This window comes from Tursiops truncatus, chromosome 17 (genome assembly GCF_011762595.2).
Source record: "Tursiops truncatus isolate mTurTru1 chromosome 17, mTurTru1.mat.Y, whole genome shotgun sequence".
Lineage (NCBI taxonomy): Eukaryota > Metazoa > Chordata > Mammalia > Artiodactyla > Delphinidae > Tursiops > Tursiops truncatus.
This window is the reverse complement of record NC_047050.1, coordinates 1,824,616-1,849,784: the sequence shown is the minus strand read 5'-3', so window position 1 is coordinate 1,849,784 and position 25,169 is coordinate 1,824,616. Positions and strand designations below refer to the sequence as shown.

General features: G+C 35.7%; 1 protein-coding gene across 2 annotated transcripts in view; it reads right to left on the bottom strand.

The window, feature by feature from the left end:
* Window positions 1–239: 239 nt before the first annotated feature.
* The window catches only part of SNTG1 (syntrophin gamma 1), a 199,812-nt gene continuing 174,882 nt past the window's right edge, over window positions 240–25,169 (bottom strand). Inside the window, exons 16-17 of one of the 2 annotated variants that reach the window (XM_019925443.3) lie at window positions 18,478–18,588; window positions 240–725 (exon numbers count right to left, since the gene is read on the bottom strand). In XM_019925443.3, the coding sequence (XP_019781002.1) occupies window positions 567–725; window positions 18,478–18,588 (270 nt within the window). In that variant the 3' untranslated portion in view covers window positions 240–566. The remainder of the gene's footprint in view (window positions 726–18,477; window positions 18,589–25,169) is intronic. The other variant, XM_033842929.2, reaches the window with a different exon arrangement.

Sequence of the window (25,169 nt, the reverse complement as noted above, 5' to 3'; positions counted from 1 at the left end):
ATTCTACAATAAGATAAACAAACATTGGAGCGCCAGTGTCAAATCACGGGATGAGGGTACAAGGAGAAGTGCACACCAGGGAGTTAAAGTGCTTTCTTCTTTGACGAGGGTTTTTGCCTGCTGGTCTCTGTGCAACTGTCTCCTTTCTGTTGTTCCTGATGCAGTGATGGGGTATTCGTTCCTGACCAGGCCCATCATGTATTTGTCATACCAAATAATCTAAAATGCCGAAATGACCATTTAATGGGTATTTTTATTTATAGGTAGCTTACAATTTTTTATATTATTTACATACTCGAGTCATTCATTCTTTCGTCTTCTCTTCTGATGAAAGCAACACACTGGCACCGACCCACCGATAGAGAGCAAGCTATCCTGTTCATTCAGGATGATTCCCAGAGGCCTTCAAAACAGAAGTGCTTCTGAGATACGTATGACCTGCTTTTCTGCTGAAATTTCAACTTGGCTTCACTGTTGACTATGATGTGATTGCTTCTCCAGGGTCTACAGCGACGAGTATGATTGTTTTTATAAGTCAAGGTAAGAGGGATGCCAAGCTCAGGCCGTCAAGTCATGTACTTGGCTTTGCTCATCATGCCGGAGCTGGGAGCAGCAGAGGCAGTAGCCTGATTGCCTAAAAAGAGAGGGTCCAAACAAGCCACCTTGGCGGCAAAGAACGAGTGAATGCAGTGAAGAACAGCAAACAGGTTCGAAAATTCCAGTTCCTGAAAGGGAGAGAGAGGTGGTCACGTGAAATAGAAACCAGCGTCCTGAAAATAAATGGAGAATAACTACACCACTAGATAATAGCCAGAGCTTTTCTTTCAAGTGCAATAAACTTAACTAGAATCAATGACATCTAACTTATGGACACTGTAGGCATTATTGTTCAATATGTTACTTTCAAATGCATTGCCAATTGACTTCAAAATACAGTGGCCCGAGAGTCAGAAGAACTAAACATTCTTATCACCCATGAGAGTCTTTTCAATATTGATAAATGCTGCATAGAAATATATTTGGCCAGATTAAAATTCTACTTTTGACATAGTGTAAGTAAAGAGAAACAGCTTTAAAAGTATTTTTATCTCTTTACACACAATTCAAATGAAAAATTTGGATTGGAATAATTAAGTATTCTTCACTACTATCTAGAATAAGTTGCTGTTTGTCGTAGGACAATGAATATGAAATACTGAGAGCAAGGGGATATGAACGTTTAAGGCACTAGAAGCCAAAGGGTTCACTTCCAAAATATAATGAATGCATTCATTTTAAATTTAATTAATTCTGATTAACATACTTGGTTGTCAAAAAAATGTTAGCCAGGGCCCACTAACTGTTTGGAGTTTTGGAAATATATTTCCCATTTGGGTACTTAAGGAAATGTAGCACCAACCAGTAGCACCAAATGATATATATATTGAAATGAAAATAGAAAGAAGTTACTTCAAACCACAAATGATATCAGATTAGCTGTAAAATCATGAGTCGGTGCTCAGGATAGGTTTCGAAAGCTGACGTCACAAGTATTTTTATGAAAAACCATCAATAGTCCCATAAAAATGATCTAATTCCAAAAGGATTGAGAGAAGAAGAATAAAAATATGTGCTTGATGAGGTCTATTTGATAAACTTGTCACAGAGAGGATAACTAGAGCGTAAGAAACCCTATGGAATTGCTGACGAAACTGACGCTATGTCAATACATAGTAATAAAGGATGCAGAATTGCAAGTAATAGGCACATTGCTGATGGTGCTTTCAATTCATGGTATGTGGCAATGGAAAATAATGTATTCACTCACCTAGGACATATTGTAATATCTGTCATGTACCAAGGAACTATTTAAATAAAATAGTTCACTTCAGTAGTACTTTCTCAGATATGTAATAGGAGGACAATAGGCCACAATATAGATTCAGAGTTTGGTACAATGTAGATGAAATAGCTATGCTGTCAGAGTGATTCCCTCCAAAACTTCAGAATATCTTAGTCAGTTTCCTATGGCAAATGTTAAAACAGCAAAGATCTGGTTTAACTATTTTAAATTCCTAAAATGATTCCAACTCAAAATGATTTTACTCAGTCATTATGATTTCAGGAGCCATATTTTTAGCGATCTGCTTCATGTCACTGCGATGTGTTATTGGTCACCTAGCAGGTTTCCTCTGGCCTTAATTCAAGCCCAAAATTCACCCCTTCGTTCTCTGTGTAGCCGGTTTATTTCAGACTTTGAATACGTTCAGCGTCAACCCCTAAAAATCCACCAGCTGTAAAAAGGATGGGAAAGTTCTGGAAAGCATGAGATATGCTTGTATATTATTAAAAAACAAAACAATAAAAAACATACAATTTACACTTGGTGAAGGGGAGAATACTGTTGAGCGTTGCAACTAGGCAAAAATATAACAACTTTTTCTCAAAAATAATTGTGCCGTACTTTATTAGATTGGAGATTATATCTTGGTTGTCAAAAAAGCAAATAGTCTAAATATATAGATATTTGGGGGATGATTAGTATTTTCAGTGATTCGTACCTTGTCAAGTATATGTCAATTATTTGATGCGGACTCGGGCACTTTCAAATTTTTACGCCTTTTTTTGGATGTGGGTAGGCAGGAAATGATAGGTAATTAGAAGATAAAATAAGAGGCAGAGATGTGTTCAAGTTTGGTCCTTGATTCCAGAGTCAACTCATCTTCCCTCGGGCTCGGTAGTCACCTTTGGTCATCACATCCACTCCTAAGGCTTCGATTTGCATTTCTGTATACACTAGTAACACTCTTTCCCTCATTTCTAATGTAAATTCTGACCTACAGAATTTACCTAGCTACAGCGCATCCACAGGTGAGTCCACCAAGCTACTTACCATCTCCTTGTAATAGAGCTCTTCTGAGCCCCAGGAATCTCACTAAACATAATTCTCCTCAAAAGTTAATCATTCATTCATTCAATGAATATTTATTGAGTGCTTACTATGCATCTAGTCTTTTTCTTGGTGAAAAGATAAAGTAGTGAGCAGAACAGACAGAAAAAAATGGTCTAATGGGAGTTACATTCTTGTGGCAGGAGACAACATATAAGGGCATAAACAAGTTAAATATAATATTTCTGAATATAATAATAAGTATACTCCAGAAAATAAGGCATGGAAGAGAGCAGAGTGTGGGAGGGCATGCAGGACAGGGAAATCCATATTGTTCTGGAGGTGAAACCTAACGGGACAAAGGAGTAAACCACCTGGATGTTTGTGAGAGAAACATTCCCGGCAGAAGTCAATTTCAAAGGCCCTGAGACAGAGACATTCTAGGAGAGCTTGAGGAAAGCCAGGGACCATCAGCGCTGGGATGGAGTGAATTATGGAGTAATTAATAGGAAATGAGGTCAAAGATATAACTCAGGCCAGAAACTGTAGTGCAGACGAGCCCTTTATGAGCTTTACTCTGACTGCCATGGAAAACCACTGGAGACTTTTCAGCACAGAGTGACAAGAATTGGTATTGAGTATCAAAATGATAATTCTGGCCACACTGTTGATAATCAACTCTCTGGGAATAAGATTGAAAGAAGGGAAGTTGTAAAGTTTCCAGTTAAAAAATGTGTGGGATTGACAGTAAAATTGAGTCAAGGATGATTCCAAGATCTTTGGTTGAGCATCTGAAAGGAGGATTTTCAAACCATATATCTGATAAGGGCTTACTATCCAAAACGTATAAAGAATTCATATAACTCAACAGCAAAAAAACAAACAATCTGATTAAAGAATGAGCAGAAGATATGAATAGACATTTTTCCAGAGAAGACACGTAGATAGATGGCCAGCACGTACATGGAAAGATGATTACCATCAGTCATCATCAGAGAGATGAAAGCCAAGCCCACCGTGAGACAGCACCTCACACCTGTTACAGCCGGAATCACCAGCGCAATTTGCTGTAATCTTACAGAAATTGCTGCTAACTGTTTTCAGTACATACCTTGGGATGGGTTTTCCCAATGAACAAGTTCTGAGTCACGTCAAGTAATGACAAGCACTGCAAATATGGGCTTTCCCAGGGAGCTTCCAGATAGATCCAATAATTACTGTTTTCATAATCAAATAGTTAATTTTTCAGGTCAAAATTCAGTTTATTTTTTTCCATTTTCAAATGCTTTCATGACTTTTGTAATTTTGCTTTTTTTTTTAATTATGAGATGATAACACCAGACCTGATTATTTTGAGTTACTTTACCTCCTTGGAAAATGCTTTCAAGTGTATCTTTATTCTTAAAATTCTGATTTTCAAAATGTTTTTACTTATATTAAATAAAAATACAATTACATTTCTTCTATAGATAAATGGTGACTTTTGGCAAAAAGGAAGAAAAATGCATCATACCATGGACAGGTTCCCTTTAACAGCTCCTTGTTTTGGAGGTGGTTAATATATTTGTTTTACCTAAAAAATGCCAGTTTAAGTTTTCTAGTTTACCAAGTTAGAGAATAATTTGGATTCTTTTTTTTTTTTTTTTTTTTTTTTGTTGTACGCAGGCCTCTCACTGTTGTGGCCTCTCCCGCTGCGGAGCACAGGCTCCGGACGCGCAGGCTCAGCGGCCATGGCTCACGGGCCCAGCCGCTCCGCGGCATGTGGGATCTTCCTGCACCGGGACACGAACCCATGTCCCCTGCATCGGCAGGCGGACTCTCAACCACTGCGCCACCAGGGAAGCCCAATAATTTGGATTCTTAACACACATGGGTAAATAAAAGTCAATATCCTTATGGAGAATATAAGAGGCTTGAAAAATAAATTATGTATAAGGAGAAAAAACCTTCTCAGTGAGAAATAAACATGATTCAGAACCCTCATGATTCCCAGGAGTTCAGGAGCTCTTTTAAAGGTAGAGGAATCTCCTGTCCAGAGTTCTCCTTTATCACATATTACTTTTCCTAATCCAATCGTTTGAAATAAAATTTTAGATGAAATAAGTGGTATGTAACACACAGACACACACACACACACAGACATACACACACAATTACTAATTTCCCCGATTTATTTCCAGCTGCTCCAGTTTCTTCTATGCTATGAGGCATCACCAAAGAGGATTGATGAAGGACCTGCATTACCAAGCAGGAGCGTGCCCTGTCCTCATTTTTCTTCCCCATGATCTAAACAGCTGGGGCTCTGGAGAGTTTGCAGTGAAAGCAAAAAGGTCTTGGCGTTTTAGAAAACCTTTGGTTCCAGATGCCAAAAAGAGTCAGAAATTGTGACAAGCAGGATAAGTAGGAAGCCGATCCTTCATCTTTTATGCAGAGGGAGCTCCTTCATCCTCAATACCTGCCCAGTTTTGTGAATATTAAATGTCCTAATTTATGAGACCTCAATTGCCAAACAGGAATTTGCTTAGATGACTGGTTATTTTCTTCCAAAAGGCGAATTTCAGCACATCATGAATTCTTCAGTGGGATCTTTGACAGATGCTTACTGAGCATACAAAATGTTCCATTCACAGTGTTATATATTCAGTTTTTACCTTCAAACCAGGGAACATACTGTCCCAAGGGCAACCCTTTTAGGCAGACACTTATCCACAATTTATAATGAGAAAATGAAGATTTATAGAGAATAGCTGGAAAGTAGCCTTACTGGAACTCAATCCTCAATTTCTGATTTAAGTCTTACTAAACCTTATATTGTGCGAGAAGGTCTCTTATGGCAGCTTGAAGTCTCTGAGGCCATGGAGATTGGGGGCAGGAAAGGGTTTTGGGGAAGAAGTCCATTTAGAAATGTTTCCAAACTCTGCATGGTTCCACTAAATAAAAAAGCAATTTTCTTTTTCTTTCTCTTATTGTACAAAAAGCACTGCCTTGGCTGCCAGACCTCAAATCCAGTAATTTAGGATTAATATGCTGTACACACTAGTTTAGGAAGTATTATAACAGTGTTTTCATGGGGGGAGTGGTCATGAATTTCAATGAATACAGCGACAACAATGCTTTTAGAAGGCAGCCTGTTTTGAAGTCAGGGGATTGTCTAGCCATATTATCAAATTACAATTTTAAAATGGATATACCTAAAGATAATAAATGTTAAAACTAACAAACAAAAACTGTATTTTCTACCTGGGAAATTTAGCTATGGACGCAACTATGAGTATATGGTAGTAATCCTTGATGTACTAGTACCTATACTCACAACATCAATTAAGCACTTTTTAAAAAGTACCCAATACAGTAAAATGAGCTTTTTAATAAATTGTCAAATAACTACAATATTACTCATGATTTCAATTGGGCACCATTCCCCTGTTCTACTAGGAAACTTCTGGGATGTTGAAGGAGGCTTTGGAAAACAGATGGGAAATTTATTAAGCTTTCTGAGTAACGAAGTGAGAATTTATGAATTTCTACTTTCAGAGAAAAAAAATATAACAGGCTTTTGTATTATAACATTGTCCTTCTATAGCCATGAAACAACAAAAGCAACAACAACAACAAAAAAGTATGTTCCCCCAACTCCCGTCTTTTTTCAGTATTTCTGAGACTTTTCACAACCAAAAATTTAAACGCTACTTAGAACTTTTAATCTTGTAATACATATGGCAACCCAAACACTCATATTCCCCAAACAAACAATATCTCTTGTTCAATAAACTCTGGTTGTAATGTATTTGCCTTGTAACCGGGAATGTATTAATGTACTATTAGAGCGTGTTTTATTTAAAGTTGTCTACTTATCACGTATAGCAAGATCTGAGTCCCTTTGCTAAATCACTTTATCACTTTAAAAATCATTTTTAAAAGAAAAGAAACACTGCAACAGTGTCCATATTTAAAACATTGGCTCAAGTTTTCTTTTGTAAAGCTTTATTTTGATAGTTTAGACATATACCACTGTATGTATTTAAGGTGCATGACTTGATGTTCTGATATACGTATACACTGTAAAAAGTGTAGCACAGTCAGGCTAATTTACATACCGTCACCTCTATAACTACTATCGTGCGTGTTGGGGGTGGTTTATTTACCATCTATCCTCGCTGCAAGTTTCAAGTATTCAATATTGTTACATACAATCATCACATTATACCTTAGCTCTCTATTAATCTTATCTAACTGAAGCTTTGTTCCCTTGGACCAACATCACTCCATTTCCCTCCCCCTCCCCCGAGTCCCTGGCAACCCCCACTCTACTCTTTGCTTCTGAACGTGACTATTTCAGATGCTACATGTAAGTGAGATCACGCTGTACTTCTCTTTCTGTGTCTTGCTTATTTTGCTTAGCATAATATACTCCAGCTCCACCCATGTCAGAAATAACAAGATGTCCTCTTTCTGTAAGGTTGAATAATATTCCATTTTATGTGTATGCACATACCTCTATCCCTATGTATCTATGTACCTATCCATCTACCTGATCTATTTTCTTTATCCATTCATCTATTAAAGGACATTTAGGGTTTTTGCCATGTCTTGACTATTGTGAATACTGCTGTAATGAACATGGAGGTGCAGATATATTTTCAAGATACAGATTTCATTTTATTTGGAAATATACCCAGAAGTAGAATTGCTGGATAATGTGGCAATCCTATTTAATTATTTTGAGGGATATTCATATTGTTTTCCATAAGAGTTGTACCAATTTACATTCCCGCCAGCAGTACACAAGGTTCCCTTCTTCACATCCTTGTCAACATTGTTATCCTTTGTCCTTTTGATAATAGTCGCCCTAATTGGTGTAAGGTGATATCTCATTGTGGTTTTGATTTGCATTTCCCTGAGAACTAGAAACATTGAGCAACTTCTCGTATATTTGTTAGTTATTTAAGTTTCTTTTTTTGAGAAGTGTCTCTTAGACCCTTTGCTTGTTTTTAACTGAGTTATTTGTAATTTTGGTATTCAGATGTATGAGTTCCTTATATATTTTTGAAATTAACTCATTATTGGATATGTGGCTTGCAAATAATAATTTTTCCCATTCTGTAGAGTGCCTTTTTATTTTTTTTAAAAATTATTTTCTTTGCTGTGCAAAGCTTTTTAATTTAATATAGTACCACTTACCCACTTTGGCTTTTGTTGCCTATTCTTTTGGAGTCATAGCCAAAATATTATTGGCAAGACCAATGTCAAGAAGGCTTTTCCCTATGTTTTCTCCTAGGAGTTTTATGGTATCAGGTATTATATTTAAGTCTTTAATTCATTTTAAGTTGATTTTTATGTATGGTGTGAGACAGTGGTCCAATTTCCTTCTTTTGCATGTAGCTGTCCAGTTTTTCCAGCATCATTTTTTACAGAGACTGTCCTCTCATTGTGTGTTCTTGGAACCTTTGTCAATGATCAGTTGGCCATAAATGTGTGGATTTATTTCTGGAATCTCTATTCTGTTCCATTGGTCTATATGTCTATATTTATACCTGTACCATACTGTTTTGATTACTATAGCTTTGTAATACAATTTTAAGTTAGGAAGTGTGATGCCTCCAGCTTTGTTCTTCTTGCTCAAGATTGCTTTAGCTATTTGGGGTCTTTTGCAATTCCATATGAATTTAGGATATTTTCTATTTCTGGAAAAATTATCATTATGTTTGATAGGTATTTCACTGAATCTATAGATCACCTTGGGTAATGTGGATATTTTAGCAATATTAATTATTCCATTTCATGAACATGGGCTGTCTTTCCATTTATTTGTGTCTTTTAAAATTTCCTTCATCAATGTTTTATAAACTTCATTGTACAAGTCTTTCACCTTTTAAAGTTAATTCCTAAGTAATTTATTCTTTTTTGTTGCTATTGTGCATGGGATCGTTTTCTTAACTTCCCTTTCAGATAGTTCCTTGTTAGTGCATAGCGATGCCACTGACTTTTATATGTCAATTTTGTATCCTATGACTTTGTAAAATTTGTTTATTAGTTATAACAATTTTTATGGTGTCTTTAGGTTTTTTAAATATATATATATGATAATGTCATCTGCAAACAGAAATAATTTTACTTCTTTCTTTCCAATTTGGATGCCTTTTATTTCCTTTTCTTGCCAAATTGCTCTGGCTAGCACTTTCAATACTATGTTGAATGGTAGTGACATGAGTGGGCATCCTTGCCTTGTTCCAGATCTTAGAAGAAACAGTTTCAGTTTTTCCCTATTGAATATGATGTTAGTTGTGGGTTTTTCAAATATAGCCTTATTGTGTTGAGGGATGTTTCTTCTGTACCTATTTTGTTGAGACTTCTTATCATGAAAGGATGTTGAATTTTATCAAATGCTTTTCTGCATTTATTGAAATATTTTTTTTTATCTTTTATTCTGTTAATGTGGTGTATCACATTGATTGATTTTTATATGTTGAACCATACTTATATCCTGGGCATAAATTCCAGTTGGATATGTTACATAATTCTTTTAATATGTTTCAAATTTGACTTGCTAATATTTCATCAAGGAGTTTTCTATCAGTGTTCATCAGGGATACTGGCCTGTAGTTTTCTTTTCTAATGCTGTCCTTGTCTGGATTTGGAATCAGGGTGATGCTGGCTTCATAACTTCATTTTAGGAGTGTTTTATATATTTTAGAAGGGTTTAAGAAAGTTTGGTATTAACTCTTATTTGAGTGTTTTTTAGAGTTGACCTATGCAGCATTTCGGTCCTGGGCTTTTCTTTTTGGAAAGTTTGGCTTACTATTTGTAACCCTTGTTTGTTATTATTCTGTTCAGACTTTCTATTTCTTCTTGATTCAGTATTTAGTTTTTATGTCTCTAGGAATTTATCAGTTTCTTCCTGGTTATCCAATTTGTTGGTGTATCCTTTTTTATTTCTGTGTTATCCATTGTAATGTCTCCTCTTTCATTTCTGAATTTATTTATTTGAGTATATCTCTTTTTTCTTTATCTAAGAGTTTTTAAATTTTGTTTTTCTTTTAAAAAAACTACAACTCTTAGATTTACTGAAAGTGGGATATTGAAGTCTCCTATTATTGCTGTGTTTCTGTCAATTTTTCCCTTCAGATCTGTCAATATTTTTATATATTAGGTGCTCTGATGTTGGATGCATGTATATTTACAATCATTGTAACTTTTTGTTGAATTGACCCTTTTTTTCATTATATAATGCCCTTCTCTCTCTTTGGAAAATTTTTGTTTTAAAGTCTATTTTGTCTTATACAAGTACAGTATCTGAGATAAGGTCATATCTTGGACTGTAAGAAAAAGAAAAAAAAAGTGAAATCATATGGAGTATGTTCTCTGACTAACTGTATCGGACTAGTAATCAATTCTATAAATATAACAAAAATCCCCAGATACTTAGAACATAGACATCACACTTCTAAAAAGAAAATCCACCTGTCAAAGAGGAAGCCTTGAGGGAAATTAAAAACACATTGAATTGAATGAAAACAGAAATACAATATATCAAAATTTGTGGAATGCAGTGAATGCAGTACTAAGAAGGAAATTATAGAATTAAATGTTTATGTTAGAAACAAGGAAGTTTCAAGTTAACAATTTAAAAATCCCACCGTGTGAAATCAGAAACAGAAGAGCAATAAAAATCCAAAGCAACCAAAAAGAAGTAAATAAGATAAGAGCAGAATTCATTAAACTGATCACAGAACTCAACGGAGAAAATAAATGAGAAAGTAATCCTGGTTCTTTGAATAGTCTCTAGCAAGCCTGACAGAAAAAGAGAGAGAAGGCATCAATTACTAGTATCAGGAATGACTCAGGGGTGTCATAACAGAATCTGCAGACTTCAAAGTGACAATAAGGAAATACTATGGAAAAGTCCACACACACAAATTTGACAACTTAGATAAAATTAATGAAGACCTTGGAAAGTAAAAATTACCACAAGTCATCTGATAAGAATAGATCATTTGAATAGCTATTTACTAAGTAAGTTAAATTCTTAATTTTTAAAAATCCCCAAAATGAAATCTCCTGGCCCAGATGGTTCCACTAGAGAGTTCTACTAAACCTTAAGGAAAGAATCAACAATCTGTATATCTTCTTTGCAGAAATGTCTATTTAGGTCTTCTGCCCAGTTTTGGATTGGGTTGTTTGTTTTTTTGATATTGAGCTGCATGAGCTGCTTGTAAATTTTGGAGATTAATCCTTTGTCAGTTGCTTCATTTGCAAATATTTTCTCCCATTCTGAGGGTTGTCTTTTGGTCTTGTTTATGGTTTCCTTTGCTGTGCAAAAGCTTTGAAGTTTCATTAGGTCCCATTTGTTTATTTTTGGTTTTACTTCCATTTCCCTAGGAGGTGGGTCAAAAAGGATCTTGCTGTGATTTATGTCATAGAGTGTTCTGCCTATGTTTTCCTCTAAGAGTTTGATAGTGTCTGGCCTTATATTTAAGTCTTTAGTCCATTCTGAGTTAGATATTTCTCCAAAGAAGATATACAGATCGCCAACAAACACATGAAAGAATGCTCAACATCATTAATCATTAGAGAAATGCAAATCAAAACTACAAAGAGATATCTCACACCGGTCAGAATGGCCATCATCAAAAAATCTAGAAACAATAAATGCTGGAGAGAGTGTGGAGAAAAGGGAACCCTCTTGCACTGTTGGTGGGAATGTAAATTACTACAGCCACTGTGGAGAACAGTATGGAGGTTCTTTAAGACACTAAAAATAGAACTACCATACGACCCAGCAATTCCACTACTGGGCATATGCCTTGAGAAAACCATAATTCAAAAAGAGTCATGTACCACAATGTTCATTGCAGCTCTATTTACAATAGCCAGGACATGGAAGCAACCTAAGTGTCCATCAACAGAGGAATGGATAAAGAAGATGTGGCACATATATACAATAGAATATTACTCAGCCATAAAAAGAAATGAAATTGAGTTATTTGTAGTGAGGTGGATGGACCTAGAGTCTGTCATACAGAGTGAAGTAAGTCAGAAAGAGAAAAAGAAATACTGTATGCTAACACATATATATGGAATCTAAGAAAAAAAAAAAGGTCATGAAGAACTAGGGGCAAGATGGGAATAAAGACACAGACCTACTAGAGAATGGACTTGAGGACACAGGGAGGGGGAAGGGTAAGCTGGGAGGAAGTGAGAGAGTGGCATGGACATATATACACTACCAAATGTGAAATAAATAGCTAGTGGGAAGCAGCCGCATAGCACAGGGAGATCAGCTCGGTGCTTTGTGATCATCTAGAGGGGTGGGATAGGGAGGGTGGGAGGGAGGGGTATGCAAGAAGGAAGAGATATAAGGATATATGCATATGTATAACTGATTCACTTTGTTATAAAGCAGAAACTAACACATCATTGTAAAGCAATTATACTCCAATAAAGATGTTAAAAAAAAAGAATCAACAAAAATAGTACACAGTATCTTCCAGAAAGTAAAAGAGGAGGAATATTTTCAACTCATTTTATAAAGACAGTTTGTCCCAATACCAAAACCAGGCAAAGACAGTACCAAACAAAGCAAAATAAAATAAGCAAAAAACAACAACAAAAGAACCTACAGACCAAATCTCTCATAGATGTAAAAGCAAAAATCCTTAAAATTTTGAGAAATAAAATTCAGCAATATATATAAAAATTGCACATCACTAAGTACGGTTTATTCCTGAAATGTAAGACAGGGTCAGTATTTGGAAATCAATGAACACAAACCACTACATTAACAAGCTAAGCAAGAAAGTTGACATTGTCGTATTAATTGATACCCATTCATGGTAAAAACTTTCAGAAAAATGGATATAGAGGGGACCTAACTCAACCTGAGAAAAAAATTTCTATTAGACCGCTAAATTTAACATCATACTTAATGGTGAAAAGCTAAATGACTTTCCCCTAAAATAAGGAAGAAATGAAGAATGTCTGCACTCATCACTGGTATTCAATATGGTATTTAAATTTGTAGGCAGCAAAATAGGCAAGAAAAAGATCGTAATGTGATACGGATCTGAAAAAAGGAACATATCTCTCCTGATTTGCACATGGCTTAATAATCTGTGTAAATAAATGCAAAGAATTTAAAAAATCGAAAATAGAAACAAAAGACCTAGAACTAAGTGCATATATATATATATATATATATACACGTGTGTGTGTGTATATATATATATATATACATATATACAGGATTCAGGATGCAATGTAAATATATAAACATTAATTATATTGCTACATAGTAGCATTAATAGTTGAAAAATAAAAATTTCAAAATATCATTTACATTCCCTCAAAAAAAGAAGAAATGATTTACCTAAATGCCAATCTAACAAAACATGCATAGGATCTATATGATGAAAACTACACAATACTGAAGAAATAAATCAAAAGGGCAAAAAATAGAAAAATAGTCTGTTTTCATTGCTTTAAGAAATCAACATAGTAAAGACGTCAGTTCTCCTGAAATTGATATATAGATTATGCCATCCCTACCGAAGGGGCAGTGACATTATTCATAGATATAGAGAAGGTAATTGTAAAATGTCTGTGGAAATACAAAGCAACTAGAACAGCTAACGCATTCTGAAAAGTAACAGTAAGGTGGACAGAATCGTCCATTTCAAGGATTATTATATAGCTACTCTATCCAAGAACGTATAATCCTAGCAAAGAGATAGATGCAAGAAGCAGCACCACAGAGGTAGAACCAAGTAATTTTCAACGAAGCTGCTAAAATAATTCAATAGAAGAAGAATGGTCTTTACAACAAACGATGCTGTTGTAACTGGATAACCACAGGCAAAACAGAGGTCAGCTAAGCCCCACAACTTACAGAAGAAAAATGAACTCAGACGTGCCATATATTTAACTGTAAATGGAAAGCTTATAAGACATTTTGAAAATAGCATAGGAGAAAACCTTTGGCACCTGTGACATGCTGAAGAATTTTTGACATGACACCAAAATTATAATTTTTAAGACAAAGAGCTGATAAATTGGGTTTGTAAAATTTTTTAAAATTTTTCTGCAAGATACCCTGTTAAAAAGATGAAAGATAAATTACAAAATGAAAGAAAATATTTGCAAACAACACGTCTAACAAATCCTCATACACAAAATACATAATAACTCATAAAACTCTAAGTCAAACAAATCACAAAATACAATTCAAAAATAGGCAAAAAACGGGAAAAGACATTTCATCAAAGGGAACATATAGAGAGAGAAAATAGTCATGTAAAATGTTATTCATCATTGCTACCCTTTAGGGAAATGCAAATTAAGCCTATGATGAGAACTGCTAAAATAAAAAGTAGTGACCATTTCAAATGCTGGTGAGGATGTAGAGAGACTGGGTTTCTCATACATTGCTGGTGGGAATGTAAAATGTCACCACTACTTTGAAAAGCAGTTTGGCATTTTCCTGAAAACTAAATAAACATTTTCCATATGACTGAGCAACTGCCCTCCTGGGCATTTATCCCAGAGAAATGAAATGTCATGTCTACATAGAAGCGGGTACGCTATTATTCATAGCAGCAATAACTAAACACTGCAGTCAAATGTCCCTCAACAGATAAATGGTTAAACAAAACGAGGTCCATATTCCATATTCCACATCATGGAATACTACTTAGCAATAAAAAGGGACAAACGATCAATATGCCTACATAGGGCATTATGCTCAGTGAAAAAAGTCAATCTCAGAATTCCACACAGTGTACGTTTAATCTATACAATATTCTCAAAATGACAAAATTATAGAGATGAAAAACAGATTAGTGGCTTCTAGGAACTAAGAATGGGGGGAGTGAGGGTTGTGTATAAAGGGCAGCATGAGGAAGATGGTTGTGTATTTGATTGTGGATATGGGCGCACAAATTTACACATGCTATAACTGATGTGAGATATACACATATTGTGTCAATGTTAAAATCCCTGCTTTTTATATTATACCATAGTTACATGAGGTTTACCCACTCGGGGAAACTGGATGAAGGGTACAGAGAACATCTTCTAGTTTTATAACTTCCTGTGAGTTGGAAGAGTTCACAAACACTTTTACATCCATATGGCCTTTAGGTTTGGCCTTGGTAACTGTGTTTACTTTTCCCAGAAGACATTTTTCTGACATGTTTTAAAATAAATATTTCTACAGCATTTTATGTATGTTGCAGGAGAGTATAAATAAAACCAAGATTTTAAAAAATGAACGAAAGGAAATAATAGTTAATCAGAATAAACGATTCAGCACACTGCTACACAAAGTAAAGTCCAAATATTTCTTCCTATCTTCCAACCTCCATCCATTCAGATTATGACTACCTAATTTTGTTTGCCTAAATGACAAAGAGACTGGGGAGAGTGACTCAATAATGTACCAGGAAATATTAAATGAAGTGAAACACAGACAGTTATTACTTGCCTGATCCCAGGCAAGCATCAGGTTGAGCCTAAGGATTATATGTTGCAAGACACACTCCTTGTGCTTCAAAGTTCTTGATCTAGTGAAGGAGGCAGGCTAGTGAACAATGACCACACAGAATGGACACCAATGTTACAACGTACATAAATTAAGAGGAATTATATTATAAATATACAGGAGAAGCTCGTGTGCCTGACTTGGAGAGGGGGACACAGGCCAAATTGCCCACATTAAAATTATAAAAATTAATAGAAATGAACAAAACACAGAAACTGTCCAAAGCATGTGAAAAATGACACAAATTTGGGGTATGGTTATAAACTTGAATTTCTTAAATGTGGGAAGGACAAACAGTCTATATATGTTAGGTAATCACCTTTACTAACTTCTCTCCTAATAATAATACTGCTATTTTTTTTAATACTTCCTTAGTTGTTATGCTACATTCTTTAAAGATGAAATCATTCATCAGTGATTTATCGAGTGTCTTCCATATGTCAGGTACCAGGGGTATTTATTCCCTACACTTTCCCTGCAAGGTAGCAGTCATAATTTGGTGATGAATTGCCCCTGGGAATATAGCCAGGAAATGGCAAATATGAGATTTTTTTTTTTTACTCAAGGTTACCTGATCCTAATTTTCTTTCCACTATATCATGTTACCTACTCTCTCATTAAAAAAAAAAGTGCTGCCCTAAACAGAGAAAACGTTGAATTCTCAAATGACATCAATTTCAACCATAAGCCATGCTTACGATAGATGGTCCCATGAGTCCTGTGATGCGATACACAAAGCTGGCATTCTCCTTGCTTTCCTCCTGTGACGGTCCTTTTGACTACTGCTCACAAATTGCGGTTATAAGGTTATAGCATAGTTAGCAATTGTACTAGTTTTAATCTAATATAATTTCTATGATATTTGCCGAGGTGATACACACCAGTACGGCTAAACATTTCTATAGAGCTGGCCACTGTTCTGACTGGCGAGTGTCACTTGTTAAACAGTCTCCATATTTAATTTGGTGCTTTCAGTGTTACCCATGGAGGTGTTACTCTCTCTCATGTTATAGAAGGAGATGGCGACTTTAAAGAAGTTTGGCAACTCGCCAATGGTCAGATTCCCCCACTGGTTTTAAGACTGCTCTTTTCACTATTTAAAAATCACTGCCTTGATATATGTATACGTATAGCTGATTCACTTTGTTATACGGCAGAAACTAACACAACATTGTAAAGCAACTATACTCCAATAAAGATGTTAAAAAAAAAATCACTGCCTCTAAATTCAAGAAAAACATTCAATAAATATCTTCTGAAACTATTGCTTATTAAATGAATTTATGAAATATTGCTTAAAACATTATAAACAGAAAAAGTAGTATTTAGAAGCTGGCAGACAGCTAATGACTAGAAAAGTTAAGGAAGTGTAATTAGGTGCATGTATAATACACACCCCATTAAACTGAAGCCTAAATACTACAGTTAGCAGTCATCTCACTGCGTTTATCGTTTTTGCTTCATGTTGTCAACTAAGGATTTGGTAGCACACTGAAAGTATCAGAAGAGAAGGAACTTATCAAATCAAACGTTATCAGCTAGCGGCTGACACTCCACGTTCGCCAGAAGAGTACAGAACTGACAACATTAACACCATTCACCCGTATTAGGATGTGTCCTGTGTGTGAAAGATTGGGAAATCCACCAAAAGCTAAAGATACAGACTTTTGGACAACAGTAATGCACTGTTCATAGTAACACTAAGAACCAGTTTAAAGAGCGGTGTAAGTGGCACAGAGTAACGATCCACCCATGGCAGCCGGAGGGGAACGCAGAGGTGCTGTAGCCCCACAGAAAGGCCTGTGCTTAGGGACGGGCTGTGATGGGGTGTAGATGTGAGAATGAGGAGACAAGCAAATGGACGGAGCGGGTGAAGTTACCCAGGCCTCTGTCCACACTGATGCGAGACAAATATAAGGCAAGAACACTTGCAACAGGGAAGCTTTAAAGAAACGCAGGAGGACAGGAGTCAGCAGAAAGGAGCTGCCTGCACAGCCCCCCTTAAACGGCCTGCAGCCCAGGAGGAGTCAGAGGCAAACATAAGGCAGGGGTGGGTATTCGTAGAGAGATTCAGATCAAGAGCTGAGGGGACTAAGGAGAAAAATCCAGACAAAAGCATGAGCAGATGTATAAGGCCAGAAAGGCATCGTCTTGGTAAAGGGAGAATGAGGGCCTCTGGTCTGGACACAGAGCAGGGCCGCAAGAGACGTGGACGGGAGAGTCAGGTGGGCTCGGTCCTGGGAAGGCTCTGAGCGGCAGGCCAAGACTCCCCCTGGATTTAATACATACAGGAACGTAACAGAATTACGGTGATTTTAATCCAGAGTTGAAATTTATGTCTCAGTTTTCATTTCCATAGAATTGATTTTTCACTTTGGTATTCATTATTTATTCTTTCTTCCCCACTGAAATAATATATTTATAACTCATTCTAACCCAAAGACTGTTACTGTGAATTTCACAGAAGGGTAAAGGAAATCACTCAGATTTTGAATATTTACAAATATACATTCATAAGCACAAAAGTAGTGAATCTTTCTGATGAGTTAAAACAACATAGTTACTAAATTTCAGAATACTGAAAATTTGCATGGAGCAAAGCAAAAAAATCATTCATTTATTCATTTTATTTAACATAGAATAACATGGGGAAAACATAAATTGATTAAAAAATATTTTTCTTTGGGGATTTGTGTTCATATCTGAAGAGGGAATCAAAAATGATAAACTAGAGTCAGAATATTTTAAATTATTATTTAGAATGTGAAATCATCAAGAAGGTGACTGTTTTAGTTCCCGGAATATTATTTTAGTGTGACACAAATACAGTTCGTAGGGAATTAAAACTAAGAAATGCAACTTGTTGTGTGTAATTTATTTTAAGGTATGCGTTTCAGTGAAAACTTGCCATTAAAATCTAAGTGAATTTATTCTTTTGGCCATGCAGTATATTCCAAGGTAAAAACAGAGAACGTGTGTTTTCGCACTTTTGGGTTTCCTAAAGCTTCTCCCCTTTCTTTCTTAATGGCATGAATGTAGCTAGAGGTGGTCTTTGTGATGAGTTTCAGTTTACCTTTGCTTCAATCTGTTTAGTATCTGGATTCTGAAACAAAAATTTGATTTTGCTCTTGCCGTCATCCGAAGAACCTTTAAGCTGAGAAAACTTGTACCTCCAAAGTACTGCCTAAAGGGGGGAAAAAAAACATAGGCGAGTCAATGCAACTCATAGCTATATTCAAACCAAGAAATTGTTCTTTAACCGGTTAAAGGTAATCATATTGATTTAGTCCTATATCCCAGTATTAAAAAGTAAATGAAAATATACTTATCAAAGGCTTAGTATTCAATATATCCTTTAATTTCCTGAAATAACTTTGGTTCCCATGAAGTTGTCATTTTAAACATATATATGAATAAGTCAATTTGCGTATCTGGTTTTACATTATCATGAAATAGAAACAAACTCACTTAAAGCCTAAGTCCATGCCAGTGAATGAGCAAAGACACCTACTTTCCATTTCTTTTTTTCATCCATAGAAGTGATAAGGTGATTTTCAACTGATAATTCTGTAGAACTTTCTCTTGAAGCTCAAACTAATAACCCGTGTCTTTTCAAGATGAAAGGTCAGCCTGAGTAACCGATCACAACGGAAACTTCCATGGTGCCCTCATGAGACAAACATCTCATGGGACCAGCCCCTCCATCCGCGGGGCCTCGGTCTAGAAGATCATGTGGCTAAAAGCCATCTTCCAATGTGGCAGCAGCAGGTTTGGACAGTATGAAATCTACATGCTAATTTTAAAAGTTTACACTTTTAAAAGTATAATAAAATAGCAACATCATAAAGTCCTTAAAAATAAGGACGAGGAAATTCTCAGTAACATATAATAATGAGGCATAATGAAGTTATACAGAATACTGCTCATTTATTTATTCACCAAACATTTATGCTCTTATATATTAAGAAGATAAAAAGACACCGTCAGTTTTCTGAAGATATTAGTCTCTGTATAAAGTAGATGTCTTTGCTTTTGTTCTTACTATGAGGCTACACAATCTATACAGAAGCAATATCCAGTCATTACAAATCCTCTTAAATGTTTGCCTTAAGTCTATTACTATAAAGCATCTTTTAACAATAAAATTATCTGGGGCAATTAACTTTCTGGAGGAAAAATAGAAGAGTTATATCCTTTATCTCACAACTTCCTCTAAATAAAATCCTTTATGTTTTAAAAAGTGAAATAATTTAAACAATCCAGAACTACACGGTAGTAGGTGAGTATTTAGTAACTTTTGTAAAGAGGGAGTTGTAGATTTAGTTCTAGATTTAATAAGAAATTATATATAAGAGGGAGTTCTAAATTTAGTTCTAGATTTAATAAGAAATTATATATAAGAGGGAGTTCTAGATTTAGTTCTAGATTTAATAAGAAATTATATATAAGAGGGAGTTCTAGATTGAGTTCTAGATTTAGTTCTAGATTTAATAAGAAATTATACACTCATATGTACAATTAGGGTTAGGGTGAAAGAAAAACAACAGCAAACAGTGGCAATATAGCAGGAAATATGGTAAAGTATCAGGAAAATCCTAACAACCTAATAAATAAAAAGACAGTACTACAGAGAAAAGTCATTGAAGAAAATGGAAAAACCATTACTATTTCTAATAAATACGAGAGCATGTTCAATCTCACTAGAAAAAAAGAAGAGTGTGATAATATTACAATGACTTCGCTTTTTCCAAACGTTAAATTAGCAAAGATCACTGAAAATTAAAATAACTAAAGCTAGCAAGTTTACCTTGAAATATTTGTATAAAATTCCTGGCAACTGTGTGAAATTCTTTAGGGCAATAATTATAATATATATTAAAGCCTTAAAAATGTGGATGTTATGTGATCCAGACATTCCCTTTCAAAAAATTAACTGTAAGGAAATACAATATATGAAAAATAAAGGAAAGTGTTAAACACCTTATTATTAATAAATATAAAAAAATGAAAACTCTGAACAATTTGCATTAAAATAATGCTCATAAGAGTCATGTATTTACATGGAAAATGCAATAATATGACTTTAAGGGGGACATAAGAACAGGAAAGCTGGTAAGTGTGTTAAAACAAAGGAGCTTGTAGAAGGCTGCAGGGGAACGTCTGCCAGAAACATTATCATACACGGCTCAGGTCCTGACATTAACCTACCATGTGGTTTTGAACTAGAAACTTTATGTCTAGCTTGGCTTAACTGTAAAAGTAAAGGTTGCAAATTCTCAAATTATAACTTGAAATAATATTTCATATGTAGTCATAAAAGTAAACCAGGAATTTGCAATTTCAACTAGCTGACCTTTCCAAAGGCCAGACTTTAACAGCTGTTAAAGCTCATTATTTTAAACAAAGAGTAACAAAATTAAGAATGGGGATGAGGCAGATACGGGAGGGAAGCCTGCAGACTTTTCAGAATATGGGGCATGGATCCTCGGCTGTGAGTAGATCGCGCCAAAAATGAATAAAGTAGTTAATGAATCTAATGATGGGCTGAAAGATTAGTCAGTTAAGAGGTAACTCAGTAAACTAGTAAGACTTAGAACCTTCTAGGTAAACTGTGTGACTTAACATGCCATGAAATCATCAAGACCAATTTGGAGGAATCTGAATCTGAAAATATAATCAGTAAAAGTTACACAGGTATAAAAATTGGCTTAATTCAAGAACCTTTGGAAATCCTAGTCTTTATACCTGTATTTTGTTTTTAAGATTCTGATAAACATTATGGCAACTATGTTAAGAATGTCAACGCTGAAAAAGATGAGTGGACACCACTGTTCTTAGACCATTCTGTTTCTGTTGCCATAACGTTGTTGTAATATATTTGGATAAGTACATTTAAAATATCCTTTAAGCATAAATTTTTATGTAGATCAGATGACTCCCTTTCTAAATCAAATTTAGGGCTTCAAGTTTTCTTGTTCATGTATCAAAATGAAGCTATTGATATTGATTTGTCTCTATTAGCAGAAGAACTTCACGATTAAATGATGTCATTTGTCTATCAATCTTTCAATTAGAAAATCAGTTAACTTTAACTTCTTTTCCATTCAATTTTTGGAATCAAAGTAAAACTTCAGAAATTTCATTATGTCAAAATTGAAATATCTATTACTCTGAATGCTACCATAAATTCAGTTAAAAACTTCAGCATTGGATATGTTATTTGTTAAGGCAACAATAATGTGAATTTGTACTGTTGGTAGAGCACAGTGTTATGGTAATATCAGTATTTTCCTAAATTAAGAAACGTATGCAGCTAAAGTGTACTTGCATTGATTTGGGTGAATACGTCAGAAAACATATACTAACGTGAGAACTTATAAAGTGCTGTGAAATTTCCAACAGAAGGGATATGATGTATGCAAATAGTCCATAATATCTCCTGAACTTTGCAAGCCCAGGGGTCTCTGCCCTCTCTACATAACTTTAACCAAGGGGCCTTGGTTTTGGATTGGAAAATTCCTGCAACCAGTGGTAATCTTAATTTGTTGAACTTGATGGAGAACAAGTCCAAAAGGAGGGAAAGAAAGAAAACAAACAAATAAAAAAACTGATAGCAAATGTACGAAAACATTTCTGAGTATTTCTGAAATCTAGAAGTCTACCCAAAGTCTTCAGAATAAATGGTCACAGGCCACATTCTCATTTCCTCAGAAAAAGAAACTCATTTAACTTTGTTCAGCTAGCTTTTCCCATGGAATAGATTTCAAGAAATTATAAAAAAAATTTTCCCTAAAAAATAAACTATTTAATGGATTTTAGTAATAATGGAGCCAAAATACCTTACTAATGGTATTTATTAAAACTTTTTTTTGGTTTATTTTTAACAGTCAGAAACAGTGTTCAACTCAACATCCTGCCTGAATGACTATATGAAATGATAAATTTAAAATGTACCTGGCATTTTGAAGATGTCTTTAAATATTTCTAAGTGACTAAAACATGCAAGCAAAGATGCCGTACGTGTGGAGAACACAATAAGTCCCAGCATTTTCAATAGTTGTAAAAAAGTCACTGAAAATGGCTAAGAAACATGGTGGGTAATAGGAAAATATACAGTAAAAGGTTATCACCCAAAGCGCTCTCACAATTAAAGACTACAAAAGAAAATTCTGCAAAAGGATCATTTGCCTCTGAACTACTCTTCACAATACCTATGCTTTCTTTAAATTACTGCAGGCTCTAACAATTTTGGAAAAAATAAAAGAAAATAATGCAGGCGAACAGATAATGCTGAAACCATTGGATTCAATGCCAATTGGGTTTTAGAATTTAAGGTCATCATTCTTAAACCAGTGAGAAATCTTTATAAACTATGCTTACAAACAGCGATTACTCCACTTATGATGGAAGATGAAATGCTCAAATATTATCAAGCAGAATGTTCATGTGAAAATCATGAGGCACATAGCATGGAATCCATCCCTCATTCCTGACCTTGAGTCATTTATGGGTGACCACGTGGACGTCACTCAGGGCCCGTGAAGCGTTCCATGTGTCCACTGCTGTCCTTCAGTGGAATGTCATCTTTCTTACAGTGAGTGTAACGCTGGTCTAGACCCTTTCACATGCTCCCACTAATCCCTGCAATAGCTAGGGTACCGCCATTTTCCAGAGGATGCAACTAAGGAAACATCACGTACATTCATAGTATTTCACAACTATTAAGCGGGAATCAAACCCAAGTCGGCCATGCTCCATGGTTCCTATTTTTCTTTTAGCCCAACCTGCTTCTTTGGTTTTCTACAATTATTTGCCTAACCAAACATCAAAGACCCATTGAGCATGATTATAATTGAACTTCCATTGCAAATAGCCTGAAAGATCCTTAGAATAGAGGACAGACTCAGAGCCCCATTTGGTACAAGACACGAAACTCAGGAAAGTAATTTGCTGATCTCAAGCATAGTCTGTTCTGAGTCATCATTGCTTCTTCTTTACAATGCTGTTGCTATTATAAGCTTCTTTCACTCTCTCTCTCCAAGTAAAAAGTGTCCCATAAGCTATCCATTTGTTTAAATTCATGGTTAGAATTGGATTAAAGTTTAGAAATGCCAGTGATCTAGAGAACTTCAGTGGGAAGGGAAAAGAAAAAGCTTTCCCTTCCTCCATATTTTCGACGTTTACCACAGAGACTTTCCGAGCCGGCTGTAATCCCCCAGAGACGGGTGGCAGAGTGGGCTGCAACTGAGGGACTCAGGTTAGCAAACGAATCAAGTGTTTGTATGATATCAAGTGTTGCTTAGTTGCAGACTATTCAAAAATATAATTCATCAATTGTATGTCTATAAATGGAAAGTGAAGCTGAGCAAATGAGATGAAAACCTTACATGCCGAACAAAAATAGGCAAACCAATCTCTAGGGCTTCCCTGGTGGTGCAGTGGTTAAGAATCTGCCTGCCAATGCAGGGGACACGGGTTCGAGCCCTGGTCCGGGAAGATTCCACGTGCCGCGGAGCAACTAAGCCCGTGCGCTACAACTACTGAGCCTGCGCTCTAGAGCCCGCGAGCCACAACAACTGAGCCCGTGTGCCTAGAGCCCGTGCTCTGCAACAAGAGAAGCCACCACAATGAGAAGCCCGCGCACCGCAACGAAGAGTAGCCCCCGCTCGCCGCAACTAGAGAAAGCCCGCGTGCAGCCACGAAGACCCAACACAGCCAAAAATAAAATAAAATAAAACACGAAAAACTCTAGAGTAGAATAATAATAAACCCAAAAAACCTCTAATACATTTATCCATCTCTTTATCGGTTCACTGTGGGCAGAGCCTAATTTCTCTCGCCCCACAGAAAAATTCCTCTTCCAAAAAATGAAATAACGTCTACATCTGAAGGTGATTGAAGCTCTGTGTCATCTATCTGCTGAGGAATCTAAGGCTATTTTGCAACATAGGGGGCAAACATACCAGAAAGCACAAGCTACATGGATTACAACTTATTACACAGAACACGTCAAAAATTACAACACAATTGCTTTGGAGGCAGAATCTTTTTTTATCTCCCTGTAACACCAATCACCTGGTATTTGACAGTTAACTAATGTCTGCCCAGCAATAACCACAAACATGCTCTTTCTTTTTCTGCTGCAGAGTGTCTTGACGGGTCTCTTGGTTAACCAGAAAATCAAATCTTCCCTCAAAGCCCTCTTTCTGCTTTGCCTCCCCCTTCGACTTTGCAAGCAGCCCAGGTACACACCCCCTCTGCTGCCTTCCACCCTCCCCTCCCCACTGAAATGAATTAACAGCACATGTTAGAATGCCAGTGTCCCGTAAGCGCGTCCTCTTTCTTCCTTTTTTTCTGTGGGTGGGTTAGGAGTCATATTTAGTAGAAAACCATGACAAACCTTTTCTTTAAGAATATTTTTCTTTACACATCTTTATCCTTCTCATTTGTTCTTCATTCATGTCAAATGTATCCTAACTGATTATGTTTTTGAACTTTATAAATTACATTTTTACTAAAACTAGTACATCAACTGTACAGTAATTTTGTAAATCGTATAAATGTGAATGGAAATGATGAATAAAGGGAGAAAAATAGCAATATGAAAAGAAAACAGAATTAGATGAAAGCTCGCGGCTCTCACGTGTTTCCTTGGCAACATCATATTCGTCAGCACATGCCTCACTAGTCCTTAAACTGATTCTGTGTCCTTGACGGTGCTTGAGTCTGCATTAGGGCAACGTCTCCAGCAATCTCAGCTGTGAC